This window comes from Ostreococcus tauri (assembly GCF_000214015.3).
Source record: "Ostreococcus tauri WGS project CAID00000000 data, contig chromosome 18, whole genome shotgun sequence".
NCBI lineage: Eukaryota > Viridiplantae > Chlorophyta > Mamiellophyceae > Mamiellales > Bathycoccaceae > Ostreococcus > Ostreococcus tauri.
Window position 1 is genome coordinate 298400 of NC_014443.2, and position 16625 is coordinate 315024.

At 65.5% G+C, this 16625-nt stretch overlaps 12 protein-coding genes across 12 annotated transcripts; 5 read left to right on the forward strand and 7 right to left on the reverse strand.

Moving 5' to 3' along the window:
- Positions 1 to 145: 145 nt before the first annotated feature.
- Positions 146 to 1546, forward strand: OT_ostta18g01690 (DNA methylase, N-6 adenine-specific, conserved site; the record flags this gene model as incomplete). The annotated part of the gene is made up of 1 exon (XM_022983499.1): positions 146 to 1546. The coding sequence occupies one exon, from the start codon at positions 146 to 148 to the stop codon at positions 1544 to 1546; it is 1401 nt and encodes a 466-aa protein (XP_022840577.1).
- Positions 1547 to 1703: 157 nt separating this feature from the next.
- Positions 1704 to 2450, reverse strand: OT_ostta18g01700 (Protein of unknown function DUF3353; the record flags this gene model as incomplete). The annotated part of the gene is made up of 1 exon (XM_003084166.2): positions 1704 to 2450. One exon carries the CDS (start codon positions 2448 to 2450, stop codon positions 1704 to 1706), a length of 747 nt encoding a protein of 248 aa, XP_003084214.2.
- A 434-nt stretch (positions 2451 to 2884) lies between these two features.
- Positions 2885 to 3742, reverse strand: OT_ostta18g01710 (unnamed product; the record flags this gene model as incomplete). Its single annotated transcript, XM_003084167.2, has 1 exon — positions 2885 to 3742. The coding sequence occupies one exon, from the start codon at positions 3740 to 3742 to the stop codon at positions 2885 to 2887; it is 858 nt and encodes a 285-aa protein (XP_003084215.2).
- Positions 3743 to 4838: 1096 nt separating this feature from the next.
- OT_ostta18g01720 (Serine/threonine-protein kinase, active site) lies at positions 4839 to 6685 on the forward strand (the record flags this gene model as incomplete). Its single annotated transcript, XM_022983521.1, has 2 exons — positions 4839 to 5018; positions 5114 to 6685. The coding sequence occupies 2 exons, from the start codon at positions 4839 to 4841 to the stop codon at positions 6683 to 6685; spliced, it is 1752 nt and encodes a 583-aa protein (XP_022840578.1).
- Positions 6686 to 6866: 181 nt separating this feature from the next.
- OT_ostta18g01730 (unnamed product) lies at positions 6867 to 7352 on the forward strand (the record flags this gene model as incomplete). The annotated part of the gene is made up of 1 exon (XM_022983526.1): positions 6867 to 7352. The coding sequence occupies one exon, from the start codon at positions 6867 to 6869 to the stop codon at positions 7350 to 7352; it is 486 nt and encodes a 161-aa protein (XP_022840579.1).
- Positions 7353 to 7502: 150 nt separating this feature from the next.
- Positions 7503 to 7898, reverse strand: OT_ostta18g01735 (Ribosomal protein S21; the record flags this gene model as incomplete). Its single annotated transcript, XM_022983530.1, has 1 exon — positions 7503 to 7898. One exon carries the CDS (start codon positions 7896 to 7898, stop codon positions 7503 to 7505), a length of 396 nt encoding a protein of 131 aa, XP_022840580.1.
- A 160-nt stretch (positions 7899 to 8058) lies between these two features.
- On the reverse strand, positions 8059 to 8610 carry OT_ostta18g01740 (Ribosomal protein S21; the record flags this gene model as incomplete). The annotated part of the gene is made up of 1 exon (XM_022983539.1): positions 8059 to 8610. One exon carries the CDS (start codon positions 8608 to 8610, stop codon positions 8059 to 8061), a length of 552 nt encoding a protein of 183 aa, XP_022840581.1.
- An 80-nt stretch (positions 8611 to 8690) lies between these two features.
- OT_ostta18g01750 (Pyridoxal phosphate-dependent transferase, major region, subdomain 2) lies at positions 8691 to 9935 on the forward strand (the record flags this gene model as incomplete). The annotated part of the gene is made up of 1 exon (XM_022983542.1): positions 8691 to 9935. The coding sequence occupies one exon, from the start codon at positions 8691 to 8693 to the stop codon at positions 9933 to 9935; it is 1245 nt and encodes a 414-aa protein (XP_022840582.1).
- Positions 9936 to 10026: 91 nt separating this feature from the next.
- Positions 10027 to 10722, reverse strand: OT_ostta18g01760 (Homeobox domain; the record flags this gene model as incomplete). The annotated part of the gene is made up of 1 exon (XM_003084171.2): positions 10027 to 10722. The coding sequence occupies one exon, from the start codon at positions 10720 to 10722 to the stop codon at positions 10027 to 10029; it is 696 nt and encodes a 231-aa protein (XP_003084219.2).
- A 239-nt stretch (positions 10723 to 10961) lies between these two features.
- OT_ostta18g01770 (unnamed product) lies at positions 10962 to 11795 on the forward strand (the record flags this gene model as incomplete). The annotated part of the gene is made up of 1 exon (XM_022983552.1): positions 10962 to 11795. The coding sequence occupies one exon, from the start codon at positions 10962 to 10964 to the stop codon at positions 11793 to 11795; it is 834 nt and encodes a 277-aa protein (XP_022840583.1).
- A 64-nt stretch (positions 11796 to 11859) lies between these two features.
- OT_ostta18g01780 (unnamed product) lies at positions 11860 to 12744 on the reverse strand (the record flags this gene model as incomplete). The annotated part of the gene is made up of 1 exon (XM_003084173.2): positions 11860 to 12744. One exon carries the CDS (start codon positions 12742 to 12744, stop codon positions 11860 to 11862), a length of 885 nt encoding a protein of 294 aa, XP_003084221.2.
- Positions 12745 to 14985: 2241 nt separating this feature from the next.
- OT_ostta18g01800 (unnamed product) lies at positions 14986 to 16308 on the reverse strand (the record flags this gene model as incomplete). Its single annotated transcript, XM_022983564.1, has 1 exon — positions 14986 to 16308. The coding sequence occupies one exon, from the start codon at positions 16306 to 16308 to the stop codon at positions 14986 to 14988; it is 1323 nt and encodes a 440-aa protein (XP_022840584.1).
- Positions 16309 to 16625: the final 317 nt, after the last annotated feature.

Here is a 16625-nt window from a genome sequence, read left to right on the forward strand (position 1 = left end):
CGGGGGTGGGGGGGCGCGACGGGATCGCGACGGCGAATGGGTCGACCGGGGCGCTGGGCGGGCGGGACGGCGGGACGGGCGACGACGGGACGACGCCCCGTCGGAGACCCGCGAGAGGCCGGTCGTGGGAGAGATCCCGCGCGGGATGTCGCGGTTTTATGCGACGTGTCACCCGGGATTGGAGGAGGTGGTCGCGCGCGAGCTCGCGTCGCCGATGATTGACGCGCGGGAGGTGCGCGTTGGGAAATCCGGCGTGAGCTTTGTCGGGACGCAGCGCGTGGGGTACGACGCGAATCTGTGGTTGCGAAGCGCCGTGCGCGTGCTCGTGGAACTGAAACGAGGATATCTCGATCCGGGGGTGAGCGGCACGGAGAGCGTGTACGAGTTCATCAAGCGGGCGGCGCCGTGGGAAGAGGTCGTTCCAGGGGTTTCCCGAGCGGGCGAGGCGTTGACTTTCGCGGTGGAGACGCGCGTGTGGGATTGCTCTCAAATCACGAGCTCGCACGCGGCGAAGATTCGCGTCAAGGATGCCGTGTGCGATGCTCTCGTTGACGCCACGGGAACGCGTCCGCAACCACCGATAAACTACGCCGCCGCGGATGTGCCTCTGTACGTCACGCTCTATCGGGACGAGGTCATCGTGTATCGAGACATGAGCGGGGAGTCGCTTCACCGCCGAGGATACCGAAACGCCATGCACAGAGCGTCCCTGAGTGAATCCGCGGCGGCTGGGATGCTCAGTCTCGCGGGTTGGCCCGATATGCTCGAACAGTGGCGACGCGATCCCGACGGAACGCCCGCGCCCGTGCTCATCGACCCGATGTGCGGCAGCGGAACGTTTCTCATCGAAGCCGCGCTCATGGCGGCGAACGTCGCGCCCGGCTTGGTCCGGGCCGAAACCATCGGCTACGCGTTTGAACGGTGGCCCGATCACGATCAACGCATGTTCGATGCGTGTCTGGAGGACGCGCGAAGAATCGGGTCGGAGACGCGCGCGGCGTGCGCGTCGCCGCCAGTCATCATCGGGAACGACATCCATCCGGGCGCCGTGACGCTGGCGGGGCAGGGCGCGGAGACGGCCAGAGTCTCTGGCATGGTGGAAATTTTCAGAAATAACTGCGAAACTTTCAGGTTACCGTCGAAGATTGACCCCGAGGCGCGGCGAGTCATCGTCACGAATCCTCCTTGGGGGAAGCGCATCGGCGCGGGCGGAGACGCCGAGGGCGACGATGGGTACGCGGGAGATGGCGAATTCGACCGCGATACCACAGTGAACTCGAATGGAGTGAGCGCGGAGGAGGCGCTCGAGCAGTGCTGGAACTCGCTCGGGGTTTTCCTCAAGCGAGAGTGTCCCGATACCTCTGCGTTTGTCTTGAGCGGGAACCCGGCGGTATCGAGAGCGATTCGGATGCGAGCGTCGCGAAAGCACGTCGTCGGCATCGGCGGCGTCGATTGCCGTCTTCTTCGCTACGATATTTTACCACCGAAACCGCCGGGGTACGTTCCGACGCACCGAGAGAATCGTCGAGACGAGCGCAACTGGTAACGTCGCGAAGGAGTTTACCTCGATGCGTTCACTTTGTTGTTGTATTGACACCACACGCGCTTTAGAATCGAATCGTTATCCTCACCGCGTCGCGTCGCTAAATCGCGCTCGCTGCCTCCTCGAAACTACGTTACGTTTCTCCCGCGTCGTCTACGGATCACTTTAAGAAGGTGCACGTGACCCACATCGAGACGAATGAGAACAACGCGAGAATCAACTCCGGAGCCATGCCTTGCGGGAAAAGCGGGATGTACACCGGCACGATGGACCCAACAAGCCACGAGATGACGAGAGCGATGAGCGAATCCCTGAACGACTTCCCGAGCGTTCCTTGCCCCCCTCTCTTTTCGTTTAAGAAGTACACGCACGCGCCAAACGCGCACGCCATCTGAAACGCCGGCCCACTCGTCGCCGGCTGCGCGATCGCCCAGCCGCTAATGATGACGTACAGCATCGTTCGTCGAATCAACGTCTGCTGATCCGGCTTGGCGAACATCGCCTTGACTCTCTGCACCAGCGGCGCGTCGTAATCCACCCCGTCCTCCGCCTTTGCCTTTTTCGCCCGTCGTCTCAATCCCTTCTGCATCTTCCTCGTCGTCAACCGTTCGCTGATCACCTTATCATACGCCGCCTCGATCGATTCCACCCCTCGTTCATCTCCCGCGTGCTCTCGAATCAAGTAATTAAACGCGCTCGCGATCTCCTCGCTCGTCGCGTCCGCGTCGATCCCTAACCTCTTGTACGGATCCTTCTCCTTCGCTCGCGTGAACATTCGCGCCGGTCGTCGCGCCGCGTCGCCCGCATCGACCGTCGCGACGCCATCGTCCGCGTCGTCCGCTCGCCCCTCACTCGCGTCGCTCGCGTCGGCGCGTCGAACGACGTGGACGCGCGTCGTCGGGGTCATTCGCATCCATCCCGCGCGCGCGCCGTCGTGGACGCGCGCGCGGACGCGCGTGGGCGCTCGGACGCCCGCGCGCGCGCGCATGCCCGCTCGGTGCGACCGGGAGTGCGGACGCGCGCGCGCGCGCGCGGGCGCGGGCGCGGGCGCGGGCGGCGGCGGATGTCGATAAGGTGGGGGTTTTGATGAGTCGTGACTCGTCGAGGGGACGGTGGGGCGCGCGGCGACGGCGACGGGCGCGGACGAGACGACGCGAGAGACGTTCTCGGGGTGTCGAGGATGGAAATGCGCGAAGTGATGATGATTACACGATGAATGTGAAATGTTTTATTCGCCTTCGGCCTCGTCGAGGTCTGGAAGGGGCTCGATGAATCGAATCGTCTTGAATAATCGTGGTGTACAGCGCCGAGGCGTCGCTCCGAGGGCGCGCGAATCACCGCTCACGCGGTGATGGCAGCCTTGGGAAGGACGCGCTTACCGATCGCCGTGGCGTACGGCGTCGCGATGTCCACCGCCTTGACCGCGTACGGGGTCGCGATGTCCACCGCGCGCTTGACGACGGGTTGCGCCAGGACGGCTTCCGCCACCGGCGTCGCCCGCTTGACCACGGCCACGACGGTGGGGTTGGAGATGATTTGCTCCCACAGAAGCTTCACGCGAGCGAAGAGCTTATCAGAATCCAGCGCCTCGCGAGCTTGAGTGATCGCGGACTTGAGCGTCGTCATCGCCTCCTCGGGCACCTTGACCGCGCGCCGCCTGAGGTCGTCCGCCGCGCGCTCAATCTTCGACAAGTACTCAGCCCGAGCCGCCTTGAGGTTTTCAATGTTTTCCGGGTACTTTTCCTTCGCCTTGATCGCGTACGCGCACGCCGCGTTCACCGCGTGCATCGGCGCCGAGTTTTTCACCCGCGCGTCGTACGTCGCCTCGATCATCGCCACCGCCTTGTCCACCCCCGCGTCCGCCGTCGCGAGCGCGTTCGGGTACGCCGAGACCACTTTCTGCGCCATCGGCGTCCCGTAATGCGCGATCATCGTTTCGATCTTCGTCAACGACGACTTGAGCGCCGTCGCGTCTCTCGCCCGCGCGTACGTCTCGCTCGCCGCCCGCGTCGCCGCGTGCGTCGTCACGTACTTCAACGATCGCTCCGTCGCCTCTCGCACGAACTCCAACCGTCGCAGCGGCGGCTGCGTCGCCGTCGCCCCCGTCGCCGTCGCCGAAGCGTCCACGACCGAGCGTCTCGGCGCGGGCACCGGCTTCGTCGCCCGCGTCGTCGTCGTCGTCGTCGTCATCCCATCCATCGTCTCCGGTTCCACCGCGTCGTAGAACCGCTCCGTCGCGTCGTCGCGCGCGCGCGGGGTAATCGCGCGCGTTTTTCCCGTCCTCAAAGCCGTCGACGAGCGCGCGCGCGTCGAGCGATGGCGTCGCGCGCGCGGTCGTCGCGCGCGATGCCAGAGCTGGCACCGCGCCCTCGGCACCGATGGCGTGGTGTACATATAGTACATCACAGACGTCCATGAACGACCATTCGGGGGGCGTGTCCGTATTCAACGCACATCGACGCCAGTGAAGGACCGTTACATCATGTAACTTACATGATGTCACTTACATCGCCGAGGTCGGGTACACGGACGATCACGATCTGAAGCACGACAGCGAAACATCGTGATGGGCGTCGGGATCGCGACCGATGGATCGCGCGTGCACCTCGGCGGACGTTGTCCGCGTGTCCGAATGTACATAAAAAAATTACATGATGCATTAAATGAAGGTATACTATGTGACACATCGCCTGCACCACTGTTCGAGCGCGCACCACCCGTCACGACGCGACGCGCTCGGGGTCGACCGGTGACGCACTGTACGTCTAGCATCGCCGTCTGTCCTCGACATCGGTGCCGACATGTCGTATGATCAGTCACGTGATGCCTATCGGTGATGTATACCTGTCACTATCAGCACATGATGCGCTGTACATATCCGCACTCTTGAATCACGATCTCCATCACGACATCGTGATCGCACCACGAAAACGACGAGTCACGAATCGTCGTGCGTCAACCGCGCGAGCGCTCGGGAGATATTTTCCACGTCACCCGTCGCTTTTCCCGCGCTTTATATACCCCCCCGCGCGTCGTCGTCGCCGTCGTAGAGAAGCCATCGGGAACGCGATTGTGAGACCCCGCGTCGAGCGCGTCGACGCGACGGCCGCACAGCGCGGTCGCGGCGACGTCCTCGACGACGGGGCGGGCGCGATCGCCTCGCGCGCGCGGGTGCGCGGTGTGAGATATATTCACGCATGCCTCGGCGCGCTCGTCGGGACGTCCGCGCGGTCGACGCGTGAGCGCTTGGCGCGGAACGGGAATTGACGCGCGTCCATCGCGACGGGCGCGCGCGATGGCGGACGCGACGGCGACGGACGGACGCGACGCCGGGACGAAGACGTGGGCGCGCGCGATGGGCGGGGGTGATTGCGTGCGCCACGGTGCGGTGCGGGGGGGGGTGGAGGTGCGTCGAACGCGCGACGGGACGCGAATGGGTTTGAATCGAATCGACTGGGGGTTGAACTCTGAATTCGTGCGCCGCGCACGCGACGGTCGGGGGGCGGGAAGGAGAAAGTGGGGCCCGGAGACGGTCGAGACTGACGCCGCGATGTCGCGTCGATCGCGCAGGACGTCGATGGGGTCGGTGAGGCGTCGTTCGCGCGCGCGCGGTTGGAGCCGACGCGCGCGCTCACGACTGGTTTGGTCGCGACGTACACGGCGATCAACGACAAGTACTACGCGGTGTTGGGAACGAGGAAGAAACTGAGCGAACGCACGCCCCCGTCGAGCCCGCCGAGATCGAGGGATAGGCGGACGAGCGAGACGTCGGCGACGGAGGCGTGGTCGTCGCCGTCGAGACGACGAGAGCTCGTCAATCCCAGAGAGGTGGCGCACGAGAGGTACCTGCTCGATAAAGTTCTCGGTAGTGGTTCGTTCGGAAAGGTTGTGCTCGCGTACGATTTAGCCGACGATAAGCACGTGGCGATCAAGGTGATCGAGCGCACGCGTCGGACGGAGACGACGGTGCGCCAAGAGATTGATTTTTTACGAGAGATCAACGACGGACCGAACGGCGGAGACGAGGAGAGTTCGTCGGAATCAAACGTCGATCATCACTCGCGACGGGTGCGAGGGAAAGAAACGTGCGTACGTCTCTTGGACGTCTTCACGCATCTCCCGGAGAAGGAAAACGGCGGGTTCCAGTGCTTGGTGTTTGAGATCATGTCGCACTCGCTGTACGACTTACTTCGCGTCACCAATCTGAGAGGGGTCTCCATAAAGCTCGTGAGGAAGCTGAGCGTTCAAGTACTATACGCTCTGGAGTACATCGGATCGTTCGGCATCATTCACTGCGACATCAAGCCGGAGAATGTGTTGTTGTGTCACCCGGAGAGGAGCGCGGTGAAACTCATCGATTTCGGTAGCGCGTGCAAGTGCGGGAAAAAACAGTTTTCGTACGTTCAATCTAGATTTTACAGAGCTCCGGAGGTGATATTAGGAATGGAATATGGGAGAGGGATCGACATGTGGAGCGCTGGATGCATGTTCTACGAGCTTCGCGCGGGCACGCCACTCTTCATGGGTTGGAGCGAGCACGACCAGTTGTGCAAGATGGAGGCTACGCTCGGGAAGTTTCCGAGCTCGATGTACAAAAAGATTCCTATGGAGTACCGCAAGCGGTACTTTGACGAACGCGGGATGACGAAGCCGTCGCCAGAGGTTTTGCGCGCGGCGAGGAAGAGTAACACGCAAGTTCCCGAGCCCGGGTCGCGTCCTCTCGCGAAAGTCTTACACAAAGATTTGACCAAGCACGCGTCGGACACGGACGTGAGACCTCGCCAGGATCACGGTGAGGGCGGGTTGATGCACTCCGCGGAACACGAGCGGAAGATGCGCGAGGCGGCGAGCGTCGTGGACGACAGCACGGCTGCCGAGAATGAAATTTTGCTCTCCCTCATCTCGCGAATGGTCGCCTTGGATCCGGCGCGGCGAATAACCCCAGAGCAAGCGTTGGCGCATCCGTTCTTTTACCCAGTAGCCGGTAAGATGGGAATAGAGGGATCGATCAACGTCAACGCGCTCCAGAAACGTCTGTCTAGCATCCCAGACATGAGCGGCGTCGACGCGCTCAATCTCCGCGAGTCAAACGTGAGCGCCGGCATCGGTCGGCGCTTCACGTTCGACTCCCAGACGGGTTGAGCGCGACGGTATATTTAATTCTAGTCATCACGTCACATCTCGTCCCACGCCCCGGCGCGTCCACCGCGCGCGTCCCGGACCGCGACGAAGCGCCTCGCGTCGCGAATACCACCCACCCCCATCCCGAGCCGCGTCGCGCGCGCCCTCGACCGCCGCACCGCCTCGCACGCGCGCGCGCGCGATGGGTCTCACCCGCGTCGTCGCGCCCGTCGTCGCGCGTCCACGCGCGCGCGCGTCCACGCCCAGGCGCGACGTCACCGTCCCACGACGGGCGTCGTCCCACGACGCGCCCGTCGTCGTCGTCCGCGCGCCGCGCCTCGACCGCGCGCGCGCGCTCGCGCTGGGCGTCGTCGCCGCCGTCGCCTCCGTCGTCGTCGTCGCCGACGCGGGCGCGGTGGACGTTGGATTCTGCGTCGCGACGTGCGCGCGCGAGTGCGCGCGCATCGCCCCGGGGAGCGACGCCTACTGCTCGGAGACGTGCGCGGACGAGTGCGCGGCGATGGTGCGCGATGGCGTGGACGTGAGCGAAAATGGATCATCGAGCGTGTTCACGACGACGCGGGAGACGAGTGGGATGGAGCGCGCGTTGGTCGGGATCATCGATAAGAGCGCGGTGTTCTTCGCCCCGGGCGCGGAGCTCGCGAAAGATCCCGCGTGCGCGGAGTGATCGCGAGGACGAATGCGTCGATGGATCGTGGTGTGTGGTATTACGCCCGTTCGCGCGCGCGCGCGACGTCGCGCCCGTTCGCGCGCTGTCTCTCTCGCTCTCGCGCTCGGTTTGACGAAAACCCGACCGCCCGGACGCGCGCGCGCTTCCCTAGAACCCGCGTTCCTTCTGTCGCACGATCCAACCGAGCTTAGAGTTCAATTTCTGTCGCATCGTCCGTCGCTCGCGCTCCTTCCTCGCCAGTACGCGCAACTGCGACGGTTTTCGATGTCCCTCCGTCGACGCCCGGAGATCCTCGTACGCCCCCTCCGACATCATGATCCTTCGCAATCGCTTATACGCCCGCTCCGCGTCGCCGCGCTCGACCGAAACGGTGATCACACCCCGCGCGCGCGCGCGCGCGGGCTCACCCGACGTCGACGTCGCCGTCGACGTCCGCGCGTCCGCGTCGCGTCGCGCGCTCGAAATCGGCGCGATCGACCTCGACGCGCGCGCCGTCGCCGCGGACGCGCGCGCGAGCGCCACCACGGCGCGATCGAGAATCATTCGCACAATGTCGACCCCGCGCCCCGCGCGCTCGACCGCGCGCGCGGCGGAGTGCCGATCGATCGTCCTCGACGGCTCGCCGACGTCCCGTCCGCGGACACCGCGTCGTCACCGAGCGTCCCACCTCCACCGCCCACGTCCCCTCGATCGACGCGCGCGATCACTTCAACTTCACCCAGACGTTACCATCGGGAAACCTGACGCCACCGAGCGGGAGTCGCGCGCCGCGCGCGTCGACGTCCGTCCGCGCGCCGACGACGTTCGCCGGCCCCCCCTTCGGCGAAAAGTCCACGAACACGCTCTCACCGTCGCTCGCGATCGTCCCGCGCACGCGCCACGCCCGTCGCACCGCGGCGTCGTCGTCGCCGCACCCCGGATCGCCGTCCTCGCCCGCGACGACGCCGTTTGGAAAAATCTCCCGCGCGCACCCCGGATGTTTCGGGTCCGCGTACGTCCCCGCGATCGACGCCTCCGCGGGCGCGGCGAGGGCGAGGGTGAGAACGAGACCGTGCGCGACGCCGCGACCGATCGCGGCGCCGATCGCGGCGTCGACGCGCGCGCGGTCATCGGATGTCTCATCGACGCGCATCGGCATCGACGACGCATTCACATTCATCATCGCTCGACCTCTCGTCCACGCCCGCGCGCGCGTCGATCGACACCGCACACGCGGCGTCGACGCGCTCGCCCCCGTCGCGCGCGCGATGGCCATCACGTCGCGCGTCGACGCGCGTCGGGAACGGAACGAGAATCGATCCCGCAGAGCAATGGCGTCACACTTGAGCGACCGCGATGACGATCGCGTCCACGCCCGAGCTCCCGAACCCGTCCCTCGACGCGTCGTCGAGCCGTCGCGGGACGATGTCGAGGAAGTGGGATCGATACGCGTCGCGCGGGAGCGGTGCGGCGCCGACGCCGCTGTGGGTGGCGGACATGGATTTCGCCGCCCCGCGCGCGGTCGTGGACGCGGTGACGACGGTGGCGCGCCGTGGGGTGTACGGCTACGCCGATCCATCGCCCGCGATGGAGGCGGCGGCGCGAGAGGTGTTGGTGGCGCGACACGGGTTCGGGGCGAGCGACGCGACGTCCACGCGATGGTTGCCGGGATTGAATCCGGGATTGAATCACGCCGCGCGGGCGGCGACGCGAAAGTACGGAACGGCGGTCACCGTGGCGTCGTGCACGCCGATTTATCCCCCGTTTTTGTACGCGTCGAGGAATAATGCGATGAATCGGATTGAGGTGCCGCTCGCGCGGCGGCGAGAGGGAGGGGTGGAGCGATACGACGTCGATTGGGAGGCGTTGGACGAGACGCTCGCGCGAGACGAGGTGAAGATACTGTTGTGGTGTAATCCACATAATCCGGTGGGCCGGGTGTGGACGAGGGCGGAGATGACGCGCGTGGCGTCGATGTGCGTCGCGCGGGACGTCATTCTGTGCTCGGATGAGGTGTGGAGAGATTTAATCTTGGACGAAGCCGCGACGCCGTTCTGCGGCGCCGGGTCGTTGTGCGACGACGTCGAGGGGCTTCGAGAGCGATTGATCGTGCTCACGTCGCCGTCAAAGACGTACAACGTCGCCGGATGCGACGTCGCCCTGGCGTGCGTCCCGGATAAGGCGCTGCGCCTGCATTTCGCTCGGGCGGGTTCGGACAAGGCGGAGATCACGCCTTTCGGCTACGCCGCGTGCCTCGCCGCGTACACCGATCCGTCGTGCGAGGAGTGGCGTCAGCGTTTATTGACGTACCTGCGGGCGAATCGCGACCACATCGCGGAGACGCTCGCGGCGAACGCGACGGCGCGCGAGCTCCTGACGTGGACCGTCCCGGACGCGTCGTATCTCACCTGGGTCAACTGCGAGCGCTTGGTCGACCGCATCGGGCGCTCTCCGTTCGATCATTTCATCGATCACGGCGTCGTGCTCTCGGACGGCGCCCCGTTCAGCGCGCCGCGGTCGTGTAGAATAAACTTTGGCACTCGAAGAGACATTCTCGATCGAGGCCTTCGCGGGATCGAGCTCGGGCTCGAAAACGCGTGATTCGTAAAAAGTGACGCCCACCAAGAGTGCGCCGCGCGTTCAAACTACCAGTCAAATTGTTCATTGTACACTCTACGCTAGCCTTCTCCCACTACGTGTTCGACTGACGCACGCGATTCGGTTGCGGCTGCGCCTTGATCCTCCCCTTGTTGCTCCGCTTGGCGGCGTCGTAACGCAACCGTTCCAGTTTTTGTCTCGGCGTCTCCTCGGTCGTCCGCGTGATCGGCGACGCCTTTGGATTATCCTTGGTATAAATAACCTGTCGCACCTCCTCCTTCCCCGCGGCGTTGATCACGCGCTCCCGTTCGTACGTCAACGGTTTCCGCGCCACGGCTCGATTTCTCCCGCTCGCGTACGGTCTCGGCAACCCACTCCTCGTGAGCCACTTATACCGCCGTCCAAGCGTCTGCATCCGTCGACGCGCAAACGCCGTCTGCCTCGCCACGTGTATCGCCAAAAACACCCCCCCAGCCGCGAGCACCAAGAGCGCGACGACGCACAACGCCCGTCGCGCCCGCCGCCGCTTCCCCTCCGCCCGCCGACTTCGAAACCACGCGTTCACCGCCTCTTCCCTCGCCCCGATCTGCCGCGCCAACCGTCGCCGCGTCGCCGCGTCTGGGCGTCGCTCGAGCTCGTACACCCCTCGCAGGACCTCGAGCCCGCGCTCGTCCACGCCCGCGCTCTGGAGACGCCGCGCGCGCGTCATGTAATCTTCCGTCGCGTCCGTCGACGGCGCGTCGCGACGTCGACGCGTCGGTCCGTCGTCGGCGCGCGCGATGGAGTCCATCACTGGAGGCGGTGGCGGGGCGCACGGGCGACGCGCGCGGGGATGTGCGTGCGATTCATGATGCACGCGAGTGATGATTTCAATGACGATGATTTCGCGACACCGCGCACACCGCGACGCCGCGACGGGGACGCTCGGACGCGCGCGCGATGGTGAACGACCGACGGCGGACGACGGCGCGCGTAAAGGACGCTCGACGCGGCCGAGCGCGACGGACTCGGACGATCTCGATCGCGCGAATGGATCGATGGATGCCGCGGTTGGCGATCGTCCTGTGCGCGCTCGACGCCCTCGGACGGGCGCGCGCGGCGTCGATGGATCCGTGTGATCAGGCGAACGAGCGCGGGGTGGTGTCGGGCGAACGCGTGGTCGTGGGCGTGGGGTATTGGGCGGGCGGGGACGTCGCGCGGTGGGGCGACGCGCACCCGTGCGGCGATCGCGCGACGTTAGGGGCGATCGGTGTCAACGGCGTCGGTGTCGTCGGTACGACGACGTTCGTGGTGAATAGTGGAGAGATGACCGCGCTCAGAGGGACGCGGGCGGATGAGGATGGGCTGTACGCGGCGAACGCGAGCGCGACGGCGATGACGGTCGTGGCGTACACGGCGACGAAACGGTCGACGCCGCGCGTGGTGCGATTAGAGACGAGTGATCCCGCGAGCGAAGGTAAGAGTGGGATCGTGAGCGCGCTCACTTTGCTCGTGACGTTCGATGAAGGCGCGGTGAAGTATCTGCGATGGCACGACGCCGGGTGCGGGAACTGCGGCGGAACTGCGGACGCGCGGTGCCTACCGGTGGGCGAGGGCCATCACGCGTGCGCCGCGTCCAAGGCTGGGTGCGATGGCACGTGTTCGGGATCGGCGTGCGACGTGGCGTTGAACACCACGGATGCGCTTCGATGTCAGCTCACCGTGACGATGGCGACGAGCGGGACGGACGCGAATAAGGAGGTTTTCGTCGCGGGCGGGCAGCTCGAGCGTTTGTCAAAGTACGCGAGCTCGGGGGCGTACGCGAGCGCCGCGGCGAGCGCCTCCGCCGCGGTGACCGGTGTGACGGGTTTCATCGGTCGTTAACCGCGTGCGCTTTGATCTGTTTTACAATACGAGAAGGACGTCTTTCGATACCCGCCCGCCGTCGTCACTCGTCGTCCAAGACGGCGTCTCCGAGCATCTCCACGAGACGCTCCAATCGATCCTCCTTCTTAAGCGCGAGGTGTTCGTCGTAAAGCGCCGAGATTCGCGCGTGTAACTCTTCCGAAGCGAGCGGCGAGGGCGCGTCTTCGTCTCCGAGCAAGCCGTGCGCCGCCGCGAGCGCCTCGACGTCCGCCGCCGCGTCTCGTCCGGGCGTCCCCACCATTCGCCGTCCCAGATCGCTCTCGCGACCTAACTCCTTAAGTTCCATCGACGCCCACGCCGTGGCCTCGAGCGTGTCGATCACTCGCCGCACCCCGCGTCCGTCGCCGTCGTCGCCGCGCCGGAGCGCCGCATCCGCCTCCGCGTCGTCCAACCGCGTCTCCACCACCTCGTACCCCCGATCGAGCGCCCACGCCGCGACGGACGCGGGCACGCGCGCGCGGCGTCCCGCGCCATCGCGCGCGAGATCCCACGCCACGACGCGCGCGTCCGCGTCGTCGTCTCCCGTTCGCGCCGCCGCGCGTCGCGCGTCGTCAAACTCTTCCTCGTTCCCACACGCGAGGACGACCGCGCGCGCGCATCCGAGCGCGCGCGCGTCGTCGTCACCACTCGAAGCATCGATCGCGTGCACGCGCGCGCGGTAATACCGCGTATCGAGCGTCCAGAGCGCGGAATCATCATCATCGTCGTCGTCATCATCATCGCGCGCAATTCGTCCATCGAATCCCCCTCCGTGCGCGCGCACGGCGTCGATGAGCGCCCGCGCGCGAGCGCCGAAGACGCGCGCGATGTTCGCGTCTACATCCGAGGACGCGCGCGACATGAAGACGCGCGTCGCGGCGTGGGGCGGCGTTGATGTGGATGTGTCGAAAACCATCTCCACACCCATCATCGCGGCATTCGTCGACGCATGCGCGTCGTCGCGCGCGACCGCGGGCTCGGACGACGCACGTGCCGGTGGTCCGTCGTCGAGCGACGGAAGGACTCGCGCGCGTGGACGAGCGCGCGCGCGAGGCGAGGTGGAGACGGACGAATGACGTCGACGACGACGTGCGCGTACCCAACCTTTGACGACGCGCTGCGAGCGACGACGTCGAGCGCGCAGACGTGGACGAGAGATTTAGACGTCGATCCGGATTGGGAGCGGAACGCGCCGAACAGACGGTCGAGAGAGGTTCGGAGTGGGCATTACGTGCCGGTGACGCCGGAGCGGCTGGAGGCGCCGCGAGGACGTCTGGCGAGCGCGTCGTGCGCGAGAGAGATTGGATTCGCGCTCAGTGGGGAAGATTTGAATAACCCGCGATCGACGTTCGTGCGGTACTTCTCGGGAGACGTCGAGGGGATCGATGGAGGGATCGGAGGGATGAAGACGTGGGCGACGCCGTACGCGCTGAGCATCATGGGAAGTCGGATGACGAGCAACTGTCCGTTCGGAAATGGGAACGGATACGGCGATGGACGGGCGATCTCGGTGGGTGAGATGATTAATCCCGTCACCGGGGCTCGACACGAGCTTCAGCTCAAGGGTGGGGGTCGAACGCCGTTCTGTCGAGGCGCCGACGGCAGGGCGGTTTTGCGGAGCTCGATTCGAGAGTTTTTGGCGAGCGAAGCCATGCACGCGCTGGGCGTCGACACCACCCGGGCGCTGTGCCTGATCGAGAGCGAGCGCGGATCGACTGCGCGAAGGCCGTGGTACAGCTCGAGGAGCGACGAGGAGTACGCCAAGCGCGTGCCGAGCGAGGACGATCCGAGACTGCGCTCGTACAGTCCCGAGCAGCGCAAGGACATCATCGACCAGCTCAAGCGGGAAAAGCGGGATCCGGACATCATGATCGAAGAGCCGTGCGCGATCACCACGCGCGTAGCGCCGAGTTTCATGCGCATAGGTCACATAGATCTGTTCTCGCGGCGCGCGACGGCGTCGGGAGCGACGGCGCTTCAGAAGGAACAGCTGGAGAAGATTGTTCGACACGCCGCGTTTAGAGAGTTTCCGGAGACGATCGAGCAGCACGGCGACGACACGGCCGCGATGACGCGAGCGATGCTGGAGAAGTCCGGGGCGAAGATTGCGAAAATGGTCGCCGGCTGGCTTCGCGTCGGATTCGCTCAAGGGAACTTCAACGCGGACAACTGCTTGGTCGGCGGGCGAACGATGGATTACGGTCCGTTCGGATTCATGGATAGATACGATCCTGGGTTCGCAAAGTGGACGGGAAGCGGCGAGCACTTCGCCTTCATGGCTCAGCCGGACGCCGGAATCACGAATTTTGCCGTGCTCGCCGTGTCGTGCGCGCCCTTGCTCAAGGGCGGGTCGAAAGAGGCGCAGGACATCGTGAGAGACGCGCAACCCGTCTTCGCGCGCGCGGTCGACGACACTTTCCGTACCAAGCTTGGATTCGCCTCGGAGTCGTCGATGGATGTCGCGAGGGAATTATTTCGCGCTGAAGACGGACTGGAGCGGCTCATGTACGAAGATCGGGCGGACTGGACGATGACGTGGAGACAACTCGCGGAGTGCGCCGAGGTCTCGGACGCGAACGATGACGCCGCGCTCCTCGCGCCGCTGCTGTCGAGATGCTTTTACGGTGGTGGAATCATGTGTGACGGACGTAAGACGAAGTGGTTATCTTTCATTCGACGATGGAGAACCGCGCTCGAGGCGTCCGGGACGTCTCTCGCCGACGCCGCCAAGGCGATGCGCGCGGCCAATCCAAAGTACGTCCTGCGCGAGCACTTGCTCGTCGAGGCGTACACCAAGGCATCTTCGGGTGATTTTTCAATGGTAAATGAGCTCTTCGCGTTGACGCAGCATCCGTACGGCGGCGACGGGGATACCGCTGAGTTTGACGCGAAGTACTACGTCAAGGCTCCGGAGGAGGCGCTAACCTCGGGCGGAACCGCGTTCATGTCTTGATCTTCGTAAGCGAGTCCGCTGTTCTCACGAACGGACTCGCACGATGCGGTTGATGTAGCGAGGCGAAAGTTCGAGCCATCGTGCGCGCGAGCGCGCGCGGTGGTGGACGTGACGCGACGGTTTGAAACGCGCCGAGGCGCGCTAATCGTCGTCGATTTACGAATGCATTCGTCAAAACTTACCGCTAGTTTAATGAGATTGAAACGAAACTCCACGCTACAGCGCCCCGAGCTCCGTGGACGCTCTCGGAGAATCGCGAGTGCCGACGCGGGCGTACTCGACCGCGTGACGTGGTCCGAATGCGCCGTCTCGCCACCACACGTACGCCGTGACGACGCACACCAAACCTGAAAGAAGAGAGAAGCACGCCCACCACAGCGCGCCGCCGACCGAAGTGCCGTGGCGACGCAGCGCCTCCTTGCGATGTTCCACTTCGTCTTGATCCACCGGTTCGCTCGGCGGAGGTGCGGGCGTGGACGAGCCATCCGACGGGACGTCTTCTCCCACGGGCGTCTTGAGCGCGCGTTCGCAAAACGGCACCGTCGCGTTGTCGTCAATCTCTCTTCTCGCGAGCTCTTCGTCCACCGCCGACGCGCACGCGCGCTTGATTCGAACGTTTGAAATCAAATCGCACTCCTCCCGACTCCTCGAACCGTCGTACTCGTGCCTCACGGCGAGCGCGGCGCCGAGCGCGCGAGCGCACGCGTCTCTCGCCCGCGCCGCCTCGTTCGATCCCGTTCCCATCCCGAGCAAATTTTCGCTCTCGCACCCCTCTCCGATCGTCACCGACGATTCATTACCTAACATTTTCTCGACGTACGCCTCGACGACGCCGAATCGACACGAACGAACGCCCGAGACGTCTCGCGCGTCGCCGCACGCGTCCCACGCGCCGCGCGTCTCATTCGCCTCCAACCTAAACGTCACCGCCCATCCCACCCCTCTCGCGCACGACGCGTACATCGCGTCCGATCCGAAATTCGCCCCATCACACGCCTCCCTCAGCCCCACGCCCACGGACCCCGACGTCGTCTCCGTCTTCGCCCGCGCGAAGTGCTCGGCGAAGTATCCGCGCGCGCAGCTCCCGTCGCACGCGACGTCCCCCGCCTCCCCGCACGCCAGCGGGTTTACCCCCCCACTCCCTCGCACCACCCTTCCGATCGTTCGTCCGACGTTTTCACACGTCACGAGCGTTTTCCCACCACCAGACATGTCGCCTCCGTCGTCCGGCGTCTCGCCGCCGCCGCGCGCGAGCTCTCTCGCCGCGCACGTCGCCGCCCCCGCGTCTCTCGACGCCGACGTCACCGACGCCACCAGAGCATCGCTCGCGCACGTCTCTCTCGCTCGCGCGTTCGCGCACGCGCGCGCGATCGCGTGCGCGGCGTCGCGCCACGTCGATGATGATGGCGATGATTTTCCCACGCCGAATCGCCCTCGCGTCGCCCCGTCGCGCGTCGACGCGTCGACGACGCGGGCGAGGACGACGACGAGGACGACGCCGAGGACGGGCGCGCGCGATCGCGCGTCGCGGCGCGTCATGGGCGTCGATGAGTGACGATCGATGCATCATCATGTGTACGACATCGTGGACGACGCCGTGGTGAGACGTCGACGCGTCGCGCGGGCGATGCGTCGGCGGCGCGTGGCGTTGGATGCTCCCGCGCGCGCGCGCACGGAAACGGGGGCTCGAGCGGCGACGGAGGGGGCGGCACGCGACGATGATGTGCGTGAAATCCATGAAGTGTGTGAATTGAATGCAATCGCGACGCCGACGCCGACGCCGACGACGGAGACGACGACGGAGACGACGACGGAGACGACGATGGAGACGACGACGGCGACGGACGACGCGGCGG